Raw genomic sequence first — 13,112 nt, 5'->3', positions numbered from 1 at the left:
GTGGCTGGTGATAGAGATACTGCATAGAGCGGTGATAGACTTACCCATGTGCTGTTGTTTTGTAATTATTATAAAGGAGTCAGAAATGATGTAACTGCTCTACTCTTGGCTATGGTGCCAGACTTTTCAGCTGAACAGTCAGGGCCAAGCTGGTCATGATGGTGTCTGTGAGTTGGACCTATGGATGCCCTCACATCTAGTTTGGTTCATGGTTACTATTCTTGTTTGGGAGAACATACATACTACTAGAAAAGGGGTTATCTTTTTTAATGTAGCCAGAGACTAGGTACTGGATGTTGAAAATACTCTGCCAAGCAAGCTTGTACAATTGCTATATTTTGTTTTAATTTAAGTATTACTGAAAGGTCTGTTGACCATATAATAAGCAGTTAACTGTATTGGCAGTTAATACGTAAGATAGAACTCTTTAGGAAATCTTTTTGTAAATTGGTTTGTTTTTTATCTTGTTTTATAAATGTTCTATTATTGGCTTTAACATTATTTTATTTTTATTTTTAGTGTTATTTTCTTGTCTGTTAGCTTTAAATATTTCATTTTTAAATACCTTTTGTGACTCACCTTGAGGCTTTTTTTGAGAAAGGCAGACTATAAATGCTGTAAGCAAATAAACAAGAGATGACCTTTTCTTGTAGAAAGTGCTCAGTTAATTTCTTATTGTGTAGAACAGCTGTCCATGAAGGCTTTTGCTCCTTCATGTTAGCAAATATTAGTTGTGTTCACTGAAAGCTAGTCTCTAGTGGACAGCTGCATCTTAACACTTGGCTTGCTAATAGAAGGCCTTGACCTGATTTGAGAACATCTCTAGGAGCTTGCCAGAGTAAAACAGCAGCTTCTGCTAATAACAGCTACTATACAAACAAAATCTTGTGGCATTTTTAGTCTTTACAGGTTTATTGTAACAAACTTCGTGGACTAGAGGCCAATTAATCTATTCCACTGGAACTTATGCCACAATAAATCCTTTAGTCTTTAAGTTGCTGCAAGGCTCCTTTTTGCATTTGTTTACACAGACTAGCACATCTGTCCCTCTGGTATTTACAATATATGGACAGAACATTCTTTTTTAAAAAAAAACATAGGGTTAGATCCCAAGGTACTGTTTTGATAGGAGCAGTATTTGTATTCTCCTTCACACTACAAACCCATACTATGTCACAAACTGTTTGTGGGAGTCTCCAGGCAGTGTATCTATTACATGCCATGGAATTCCTTCTGACTTAAGATGACCCTATGAATTAATGACTTCCAAAACATGGTATCATAGACAGCCTTGCTCAGTCTTGCAAACTGAAAACCATGGTTTACTTTATTGATTCAATCCACTTTATGTTAGGTCTTCCTCTTTTTGTACTGTAAGGCCTATTACATGGTGTATATCAATGCAATCAATATGATGAAACATCTGATTAAGCAATGTAATAGGACTAGAATTACAGAAATCTGAAACAAAACAGTATTAGACGTATGTTAGACAATGTACAAAATGGCATTACATAAGTAGAACAGAGAGTGACTGGATCTGTTGGGTGCCCCTCTTGGACTTGCCCAGCTCTACCAAAACCTCACAAGATGCAGGGGATCTCTGTTCGGACCCCAATATATGTGTTGTAGTTGAAAAAAGGGCCACTGTGCGCCTGGACTATTTTAATGACTTTTTAAAGATTATTATTGATTTTATGGTTTTGTGATTAATTCACTGTGTTTTATGAATGTTGTTAGCTGCCCTGAGCCCATTTGTGGGGAGGGTGGGGTATAAATCAAATAAAATATAAAAATACTTTGATACATTGAGCGAGGTTGGAGACTGTTGGAAGCTGCAGGCACTGAGCGAGCCCCATTGGGATTGCTGGCTGCTGTTGGGTCTCTCGGCTGTTAGGCTGCCATGGATAGGAGCCCTTCCAGCAGTCTGAGGTTCTAGTCGTATCTGTTTGGTACTGCCTTGTTTTTATGCTGGTTCTTGTCAATTGGTCCTTGTTGGATGTACCTTAGACGTTATACATCTGGTTGTTGAGCTGTGAGTGTTGTGACCTGAGCTGCCTGGCCGATGGAATGAGGGGGGTTGGGCGAATTGTTTATATACACACAGACTGAAGAGTGAAGGAGCCAAAGAAGAATACTTGTTCAACACCTGGACCACCTTCTGGTTGTCACACTAAAAGAAAATCTATTTGTCCCTGAGCTGCCCTTGCCAGATGATGACTGTGACCAGGATGGGGAAAAGCTCAAGGAAGGTGAAGTTGTGGAGGTCAGACCTGACCCAGGCTACCAGCCAACATTGGGCGCACCACTGCCCCTGGAGATAAACGCCAAAACTCACTCTTCATTGGGTTGCACTGGGAGCTCCCCCACCCCCGGCTCCCAGACCTCTTTCCAGAGGAAAACGCCATTGTACCCTTCCAGGAAGGTGAGCCCACCTGGAGGTTGGCCTAGATGCCCTTGGAAACTTGAATGTGGTGATGTGGAGTGGTAGCTCTGGCAGTGGATCTGGCAAGGCAGGTGCAAGAGGACTGTCCAGGGGCAACCATCCATCAGACAATATTGAGATGCCCTATGAGGGACTGGATCTGCTTGAGAGTGGTCTTGAGGCAGGATAGGGTGTGTATTAAGAGTTCCTGAGAGACCCAACCTTGTCTGTGGGCAAATGCAAGCAATCTGCCATGGAGTCAAGTTCAATTCCCAAATAAGTAAGGCAAGTGACAGGGCCCTCTGTCTTCTCCTGGGCAAGGGGGACTCCCAGTTCACCAGCTAGGGCATGAAAGGAGGCCAGGCAATCAGCGCAGGCTGACCACCCACCGGACCTGCTATCAGAAAATCATCCAGATAGTGGGTGATGTGGGGGCACCCCAAGTTGGTTGCCTGTTCCAGGAGTGTGCTGAAGGCCTCAAAAGCTGCACAGGCTATGGAGCAGCCCATGGGCATGGCCTTGTCCACGTACCAGAAAGCATTGACCTCAAAACCAGGAGGCAAAAGTCCTCCCAAGTGGTTGGGCAGCAAGCAAAAGGCTGACTGCCCGTTGCACTTGGCCATGAGGGCTGCCTCTCCACAAGACTTGACAAGGTGTATAGCCTAGTCAAAAAAGGCGTTATTTTCCAGCAGTGGCTAGCTCGGCCCCAGTGCTGGCATGCTGCGCCGCTGCCCCATCCTTGTGTCCTAAAGAGGAGGAGGGGTGAGTGGCCCGAAAGGGCTGCTGGCTGTCTGAGGACTCAGGAGCAAGTGGGCCACAGATGAGGGCAGTGACCCGTCATAGGCATGCTTATACCTGCACCTGAGACACTGGCACTTCCCCTGGTTATATTTGCAACAGAACCAGCAAACTCATCCTGCCTTGGAGCCCCTCTATTCACCTGGGAGGAACCTGTCTTGCCCTTCATGTGAGGACCCACCAGCCACAACCAAAGCTTGTGGCTGATGGGGTCCTAGCGGTCCTAGCGGGCCCTGGAATTATGAGATGCCCACTTACGGAAGCCTTGGCATAATCCATGGCCACTGTGTCCCCTGTGAGTGCCTGGGTGCGCAGCACATTGGCCATGTGATTTGAAACTTGACACTGCCTCTCTGGGTAGGCCACCTGGATGACCCTCATAAAAATGGTTTAGCCCTCCAACCAATTGGCAAAGGTGCATTTGGCCTCTACCCCTTTTTCTCTCTTCCTTTCCCCCCTGGACAGGGGCCCTATGCCCATCCTCGGACTTGGGACACAGCAAAGAAAAAAGGTTCACATAGAACCATCAAGGATCACTTTGCAGATCTTACGGGACAAGTGAACCCCTGAGGGATCTTCGCCATCCCCTTAGGGGGCATGGGATGTGGAGGTGTCCTTCCTTTTAGGCCATTCTGCCTTGGGCCCGGAGGACCCCTTGATCCCCTAATGGCACAGGCCAGCAGTCCAGGCACATGGACAGTCTCCCTCCAATAATCTGCAGCAAGGTCTCCCTCTTTCCCTTCAGAAGAGACTCACATGACATTCCCGCGCTATCTGAGTCGTCATTCTGACACAGTGTCTTCCGTGACTTGTGGGACCTCTGGCTTCGCTTCCTCGCTGGGCGCTTCTTTCCCTCAGAACTGTGGAAGGCGAGCAGCCCCTATAAGAGCCTTGCGGCTGCTGTACCCTCAAGCAACCTTACCTGCTGCTTGAGGGGGAAGGGGGGCTCAGCAGGCCCAGGGACAAAAGCCTCCGCTGCTGCCCCGGGCCTGGAGATGTCCAGCTGCTCCACCCTCTCAGAGAGACGATTGATTATGTCAGATAAGCCTTGCAACGTGAGGTTCCTCTGCCACCCCACAGAGGAACCCTGAGCAGGCCTGGAAGGCTGCTCCCCCCCCCCCCGGTCTGTTGCTGAAAGCTTGTGGGCTGGCTTGACCAAGGGGTCCTGAGCTGGTCTAGGAGGCCACTTGCCTCCCCCCCTTTTCCCACTGCCGTAGGCTTGATGGCTGGTCTTCCTACCCTATCCCCTCCTCCCCTCAGAGGAGGCTGCTGCTGAGGGTGGTTTTCCCTGTTCCTTTGCCCCTTGCTGAAGGGCAGCCCCTGCCTCACTGCCACCGCCCCTCCGAAGGGCAGGAAGGGAAACCTGGTGAGGCTGAAGCCCTTGCTGTGTGCTGCTGCTGCTGCTGTTCCTGGGCCACGGCTGAGCCATGCCACCTTCTCCCGTTACCACTGACTTGCCTCAGTCCTTCCCAAGCTGCCCCTGGAGCTGCTGCCAAATCCACTGCCAGGCCACTGCTGAAAGACTAAAGACTTCTGAAGGATGCCAAGAGCTGGCACTCCAACTTGATTCCTGGCTTGTGGTGAAACACGAGGCCACCCGGGTGACAGCGCAGTGAGAAGACACATGGCATGCTCTTTGGCATGGCCAGCCATTCCTGATTGGCTAGTCAGGCTCCAGCCTGGCGATAGGCTCCCACCAGGTCACATGGACCAGAAGGAGTTGATAGGGCCAGGCTGCGGCAGCAAGCTCTGCTGACCACCATCACCTTGCTGCTCCGCAAACTGGCCTGTCTGTAAGTTGGCAGGTCATTGTTTCTTGGTGAACACTTGATTCCTCAAAAATGATCCAGGGCCAAAAGCTTTTAAAAATAGCACAACTGCAGTGCTTGCTGCTCTGAACTGCTTTTTTGCTATGAATTAGTTGTTGATGTTGTCATGGTACAATCTGGCTTGTCTATGGCTTGTCCAGCTGTAATTTCTGCTTAAAGAAGAGATTTTATTCAGTGGAGTGAAACTTCCTTGACTCCCCTTCTTGCTGTAGCCCAAAATACTTCTTGCAGTGTACAGGGGACCCCTAGGCACAGCATGAGGGGAGAGTGTAGGTCTGCAGTGAGAGTGGGAATCAGATCCCCCCTTTCATTTGCAGAAATCCGCCAGTTTATCCAAGCTTGCCAAGATCGTTTCTGCTTTGTCTCTGCAATCATGAAGGCTAGAGCTGTGTATTTAATTGTTGAAGACCATAAAGCAGGTTTTTGAATGTGTTTTGTTGGGAGAAGTCCTGATTTAAAATAGGTATTGTGTAGAGTATCAGTTGCTAGTAAAGTGGAGTATAGCAAAAATATAATGGTGTGACTGCGCAGATGATATTCAGTGAGCATCAGCTGGGAAATGGGAGATGCTTCAGATGCTTAAATGAGCATACTAGACACTGTAAATTTTAAAATCTTGCTTGAAAGACCATGTATTTGTAAGTTCTAGATAATGCTTAACAGCTTACTTGTTCCTTTTGTCATAAGAAGGTTCTTTGGAAGATGAGACTTCAGAACATAAAGATGCATTAGAGGCTTTTTAGGTTTAAAGGCAGAGTATAGCAGATGGTTAATAGTTACTAGTTAGAATGGGCCATAGCTAAGTTGCTAATTGAAAGCTCATTACAGTATAGTAATGATGGGTATATCCTAAACTGAGCCAGCGTTTAATTTGTTTTTCACAGCTTTCCATCTACGTTCCTTGCTAACAATAACCAGTCGTCTTCAACCTGCGCTCCAAGTAGTTCTACTACTACGCCCTCTGCTTCTGTTACAGCTTCGCTGTCTTCAATCAGCAATTCAGCAGTGACTTCAAGCTTTAGTGAACTGAAGTCATCAAGTGGCAACAGAAAAGCCAGAGTGCTTTATGATTATGATGCTGCAAATAGTAGTGAATTATCACTACTTGCTGATGAGGTATGTTTTTTCCTGCTTCAAGTTGCAGTTCAAAGTAAAAACTGAATATTCCAAGAACTAGAAGTACATGACAGCCAGGCTGCTAGTAGTTGTGTAGCATCAAGGGGCACAAGCATAAATAGCTGTTTGTTACAGGGAAGCTGTGCACCATCAGTTAGGACTGTAATAGTGAGAGAAGGTTATAAGATGATTGTATTACTTTTGATGCAAATTTAAAACATTTATATCTCACACAGTTCATTAAAAAACTTTAGTTAAATAATGGTGGTGGAGAATGCCCTCAAGTCAGAGCTGACTTATGGTGACCCCTGGTGGGGTTTTCATGGCAAGAAACTAACAGAGGTAGTTTGCCATTGCCTGCCTCTGCAACCTTGGTCTTTGTTGAAGGTCTTCCATCCAATTACTAACCAAGGCCGACCCTTCTTAGCTTCTGAGATTTGACAATATCACGCTCACCTGGGCTGTCCAGGTCAGGACTAGTTAAGTAATAATGGAAGTTTATTAATTATACATTAAAACATTCAATAAAACTTTTAAAAGCAGCATTCACAAATAAAGGGTCATATCTTAAACTCATCTTTAAGGATCAATAGCTGTAGAAGCAAAAATCAGTGATGACCAGCATTAATAAAAACAAGGCAAGATTTGAGTACAGTGGCATCTTAAAGACCAATACAGGTTTCCACTGTATAGCTTTCAAGAGTCATGCTCCCTTTGTCAGATACGAGGCAGAAGGTCTTGGGGAATAATCACTAGGCATGTGCAGTTCAGTTTGGAATTCAGATTAAAATACCGAATTTTGGCTGATTCAGTAAAATCTAGGTATTCCTAGTCAAAACCCAGATATCCTGAATTTTTACTGAATTTTCAGGAAAAAATTGGTAAAATGCAGCCATTGTTTTCTATAGGAAAATCACTCTTGGGGACTGTCCAGTGGGCTGGGTGGGGGGGGGGGAGTCATTTTCTACCAAATTTGGAGGGAATCTACTCCTGACTGTCCTGTAAAGAACCTCCATGTTTCATGGTTTGGATCCCTGGGGACATTTTATGGGCCCTCAAAGAGGTTGCCCCAACCCACTCTCCATTATTCCTTACGGGGAAAATATCTGGGTGCTATCTGGATGACTGGAAGTGGCATTTTTCAAGAAAACTCCGCCAAATTTGCAGGGGACCTACTCTTGACTGTTCTCTAAAGCTGTCCCAAGTTTCTGGAAGAATGGATCCCAGGGGCCAATTCTGCGGTGCCCCCAGCCACTCCATTGTTTCCAATGGGAAAAAAGTTAAAGCTGACTCCTGTTGCAGAAACACACTGGGGCAATGCTGCCATGGCCAAGGCACACTCCCAAATGCAAGCTGAGCTCATCCCAGAGAAAGCCCAACAGAACCAAACCAAAGCCAGGGAATGGAATCTCCCCAGAACCAAAGTGAAGGAAGGGGACTAATATCAGATCAGAGAATCACATCCATTCCACCCAAACCAAACTGAAGCACTGTTGCAACTTAGCCCAACAGAAGCAAACTGAAGTACAGGAATGAATCCCTAAATTCTGTGTATATTCTCAGATTTGGTTAAAAAAATTAGATTTACTGAAATTTTTGTGTTGCACACCCCTAATTAACACAGTGAGGACAATTGCTCAAGGGCTTGGAAAATGATAATCCCCGACAATTGACTCAAATGCTGAAACTTCATTCTTGGTACTACAGCATAAATTTTTTTTTACTCACCTTAAGTCTGACAGTGGGGGGGGGGGCACACAGTGCAAGAATTGTAAGGGTTACCTTAATTGGCAGACAGGTCCATATAGTAGAAGACAGAACTTCAGCTACCTGGTCCCAGATTGTGTAAGACTTAATGGGTTATCTCCAGCATCTTGAATTTTTCCTGAGGCAAACTAGTAGCCAGTGAAAATCTTCTAAAAGTGGTGACATATATTCCCTATAACTCCTGCCTAGAGTCAACATTACCATAGTGTGTGAACCACTTGATGCTTCCAGATAGGCCCAAACTAGATCTTATATGTAACTCTTGATTGCTCCAGGGACTTGCAGCTATACATATGGCAGTTGTGAGTTCCCTGTGAGTACCCAATTCTGAAGCGCCTTATGGCCCCTGATTTGGATCCAAGACTGCAGTGCAAAGGGAAGGAGGATCTTAAGCATTCTCCACCACCATGTGCCATTTTTGCAACCTGAAACAGTCCAGGTGGGGGTGAATGTTATTTTCCTCCACCAGGGCTGTGTGCGCACTAAATACTTGCATGTGCAGCCCCTGCAGAACAAATAATGTTCCCTGAGGCTATTTTGGATCAGGAAAATGGCACAGGAGGTGAGAAGACTTGTCTGACTCTACCTCCTGGGATCATTTGTGCCCTCTAGTGTCTGTTTTTTGGGGGGGTCAACTACATTCTGGACCCTCTCTCTCTGGCTTTATGTCCCCTCTCCTGCTGCAAGGGCATGATCTGGCTCTTCTTCCCTGGCTGCCTTGCGACTTGCCTGATAAATGGTGGCTTGGAGGTAGCTCTGCCCTGGGATCCTCCAATGTCCTTTGCCCAGAGGTGGGGATCCAGTCCATTAAGTGCTTTTGGGTCAGTAGCTTCCCTTGATGGGAAGCTCCTCTGCAGTCTCCACTTCCCCCAAGGTCTCAGATGGTCTTGTGTCTGGCCTGTGTGGCCTTGGAAGTTGGTGCTGCTACTGGACATCTCCTGCCTTCCCCTTTCTGTGGCCCTCAGCCGAAGGCCCACCTGTCTTCCATGGGCTGCGCTGGCTCACAGAGTGCAAAAATGGCAATTATTGTGTTCCATAGCGTGGGCCCTCCCCAGCTTTCCTGACTGCCACTCCCAACAAAGCTGCCTGTTCTGGAGGCTGCTTGGTGAGACAACCCCAGCAAGCAATGCGGCCTCCATGGCCCCTGTTGTACCATCCCTCCTGGAGGCTTTGTCCTTCACAACTCCCTGCCTGGTCTTCCAGAAGAAGGCTGGCTGATGTTGTTGCCACTGCATCCTGCCCATCCACATTGGAGCAGGGCCGCCACTCCTGGTCAAAACTGAAGCTCCCATAGTCTTTAGAGCCTCCCTATTTAGATTATATTGCAGTAATCTAGCCTGGCTGCATGAAGATCTGTGGCTGGATTCTGTCTGTCAAAAGCCACAGCTGGCACTCCAGATGAAAGTGGCGAAAGTTATTGTATATGGAGAAGGACTGCACCTCCATCTCCAAATCCAGATCTAACAGCACCTGGAAGTTGTGAACCTGTTACAAAAAGAGTAATCAGTCTCTGCTCTATAAATTTTTTGGACCTAGTGTCAGCCAGCAGCTCCTCATGTTTACCTGGGTTAAGCTTCAGGTTATTGCCCTCATTCAGCATGTTACCCGCTCCAGACAGACATCTGTTCAGGATGCCCACTGTACCCTTATCTCAGGTACAACAGGGCCAATCATGGCTCCACCCACTGGCAGGCCAGGCTTCCAACTAATATTAAACAGTAGTCATTGCACAAAAGCCAGTGTGGTGCAGAGATTAGCGTTTCAGGCTAGGATCTGGGAGATCTAGGTTTGAATCCCCACTCTGGTTGTGGAAGCTCACTGGTTGACCTTGGTCTGTCACACACTCTCAGCCTAATCTATCACAGGGTTGTTGTGCGGACAAAATGGAGAATGGCTTTGGTCACCATTGGGGAGAAATGAAGTAAATAATATTGCTGAAGATGGGGGTAGATAAAAGTTAGCGTGGCTGGTGGGTAGGAAGGAGAGAAGGAAACAGGGAAAGAGGAGAGGATATGGGGGCTTCCAGGAGGAGGAAAAGAGGAAATAGTAGGTGAGAGGATACAGGGGAAAATGAGATGCCCCCATGAGTTTTGCCAGATCCCTCACTTGTATGACATAATAACCACATGCTGTGTATTTTTATTTTTAGGTGATAACAGTATACAGTGTCCCTGGCATGGATTCAGACTGGCTGATGGGTGAAAGAGGAAATCAGAAGGGCAAAGTGCCTATTACTTACTTAGAACTGTTAAACTGAATGACTGGCTTGTATAAAAACTGCCAGTTAAGTTGAGAACATATTTATATGCAATTAACATTATATAATACAGGTTTCAGTGTCTTCCTTATTAATGTCTAAAGTGTCAAGGATACCAGCCTTTAGAAGTGGGCTTTTCTGCCAATATTGTTGCATGGTAGAGACTATTCAGATTTGTGCTTTTACTTAAGTGCCAAGAATGTGTTTCCTACAGAATATTGTTTCTACTGGACTTTTCACTAACAAATGTCTACTTTTGAGTAATCTAAATTGAAAGGAGGTGCTGTTTTCTACAGAACTTTTCATATGACAAACTTCTTCACAAACAATAAATAGTTAAATGACTTACTGTGGGTTTTTTTTTGCCAAACCTTATTTTATCATTCGGTGGCCTAAATGACTAAAGCTGTGTCCAGCAGAAGTCTATAGCTTTGTTGGTGTATTTAATTTGCAAAACATTAAACACTTTCAGAAGGAAAGGCAGTGTAAACTTGATCTCCATTTTTGTTATACTTTTGCCTCCTTGCTCTTATTTCTTTCCTTTATTTGGCTTCTAGACATGTTGGATCCAGGCTTCTACAAGCGCAACACAGCTTATTGAAAGGAACTTAATCATGACAAAATGGAGATGCTACTGGTGGGGGAGGAAGGTGGAGATGTCTCTTGTTCTAGATGGGGGTTGCTCTATCCTAAAGGAGCAGGTTCATAGGCAGGGGGTGCTGCTGGATCCAGGCCTTCTGTTGTTTGGTTAACAGGTACCAATGGTGGCCAGGGTCACCTTTCATCAACTACAGCTGGTGAGGCAGCAAAGCTCTTACCACTATGCTGCATGCCCCAGTGACATCCAGATTAAATTACTTCAATGTGCTGTACATGGGGCTGCCCTCAAAGACTGTCTGAAAGCTTCAGAATGGTGAAGTCAGAAAGTTGATTGCAGTTATTGTAGGGACCATATCACTCCAGTTGTGATAATTCTACACTGGCTCCCAATTCAGGGTGCTGGTATTGATCTTTAAAGCCCTATACACCTTAGGGCCAGCATATCTTAAGGACCTTCTTCTCCCATATGAACCTTACCCATCCACTTCAGTAATCTTTGGAGACCTTGCTTCAGGTGCCCCAGGCATTTGAGGCTAGAAGGAGGCCAACCCAAGAACAGGCCTTTTGGGTCAAGATGGCACCAAAACTTTGAACTTCCCTCCCCAGAGAGATTGTCTGTCTCCCTCTGTCATTGTGTTCTGCCAGCAGGTGAAGACTTTTCTTTCATTTATTGTATCCCCTAGTAAACCCTTATTGACCTTCCTCCCTGGTTTTGTGTGTTTGTATGCCTATATGCTTTTATTGTATTGTTAAATGTTTATATGTCCATTTTAAATGTTTTTTAATGTTTTGAGAGTTCTGATGCCTTGATGTTTGCCACCTTGAGGACCTTTTTCAGTAGAAAGGTGGCATATAAATTAACGAAATGAATACAATAAAACTTTGCTGCCTTCCCCTTTGTCCAGTCCCTGACACTCCTGGCCATTCCTAAAAGTAAGTGGACGCTCAGGAACAGTGTGGTATGTATTGCTCAGGGGACTCCAGTAAGAAGATGAAATTGGCATGACCCCTCTCCACCATGAGCTGTTACTCAGTTTGCATCAAAGTTCATGTTCAAGGGAGGGGATTCTTTCACTCAGTGCAGCTCCTTGCACCATGTTCTCCTATACTATTTCTTAAGGATCAGCTAGAGAGGGGCACAGCAGGGTGGAAGAAGGGAAACTCGCATAGATCCCTTCTGTGTGCTATGCTGTACTTAAAAATGTTTGGACCCACCCATTGTTAATGTCACATGATGGTAGGCTTGAGTGTAGGTTGAGGCTGCAGAATTTGATCTATCTACATGTTCCTAACATTTCTTTTCAAAAACGTTGGCGTCACAGATTTTGCATTAGAGGCCCTTGAAGTTGATCACATTTCCTTGCAATGCTCTCTTGTAAAACTAAAAAGTTGTTTGAGAATGTGAACATGGAAGTAATTGCTTTCATTTTATTATGAAATCAATTGGGCACCAGGGGTCTAGAAAAAGATAGTGAGGATTTAGTTAACCTTTACTGGAAACATGAACTTGTGAAAGCAGAATTTGCAGCTATTAATAAAATTGGTGAACTAAGTGTGGAACTAGTCATGTTGTCTGTGATCATTTGGTAGGAGTTCTTCAGGATTTGACAGAATCAGCTGATCTAAGATGGCAGAGGTAGGAGTGGCACAAGCTATAATTTTCATGGTTTCACATTTATTTCAAGAAGAAAACCATGCATTGGGGCTCTTTCTTTACATATTTCAGAAGTTTGAGGCATGTGAGAGCTATTCTGTGTCTTTCTGTGTTTCATTTATTGCAAGATGGATACTAGCCTTTCCTGTACCCTAGAGCATTCTTTCCTTCCTTCTGCCTGGCATGCTCGTGCTAAGCAAATGCACTGCCACTGAGCCACAGCCTCTCCCTAATAGTATACAGTATACAACAGTATAATCCAGTCCTGTACCCTTTTAATAAAACATCTTCATAAACCATTTGGTTATTATATAGCCCTATTGCATTTGTAAAAATGCCTTCCTGAATGGAACAATCCTATTTTATGTAGTTTGGGCAATGCCAAAGCATGGAAACTTCCTGACCTCAGACAGGCCATTCGGGGGGCGGCGGGGGGACAGAGAAAGAATGTGTACAAGCAGTTGTTGAGCTTTCCCATTTGCAGAGTGGCACTTTCAAAAGACTTTGTTCAGATGAAAGAAGCTGTTGTGGAGTATAGGACAGCAGGTGGTCCAGCAGCTATCTGGGCTCAAAACCATGGAGGAGGCTTTGTACATGATAGCCAGGACCCTGAATTTAACATGGCAACTAATGAACAGCCAAGAGAGCAACTGCAGAATGGTGTAA

General features: G+C 45.4%; 1 protein-coding gene across 1 annotated transcript in view; it reads left to right on the top strand.

Annotated features, from left to right (window-relative positions):
* Positions 1-10,537, top strand: part of SH3GLB1 (SH3 domain containing GRB2 like, endophilin B1) — a 38,893-nt gene extending 28,356 nt beyond the window's left edge. The window contains exons 8-9 of the mRNA XM_054979064.1: positions 5,937-6,168; positions 10,085-10,537. Coding sequence (XP_054835039.1) covers positions 5,937-6,168; positions 10,085-10,192 — 340 coding nt within the window. The 3' untranslated portion in view covers positions 10,193-10,537. The remainder of the gene's footprint in view (positions 1-5,936; positions 6,169-10,084) is intronic.
* Positions 10,538-13,112: the final 2,575 nt, after the last annotated feature.

This window comes from Eublepharis macularius, chromosome 5 (assembly GCF_028583425.1).
Source record: "Eublepharis macularius isolate TG4126 chromosome 5, MPM_Emac_v1.0, whole genome shotgun sequence".
Classification (NCBI taxonomy): Eukaryota; Metazoa; Chordata; class Lepidosauria; order Squamata; family Eublepharidae; genus Eublepharis; species Eublepharis macularius.
Note: the sequence above shows the minus strand (reverse complement) of the source record. Positions and strands in the feature narration are given on the sequence as shown.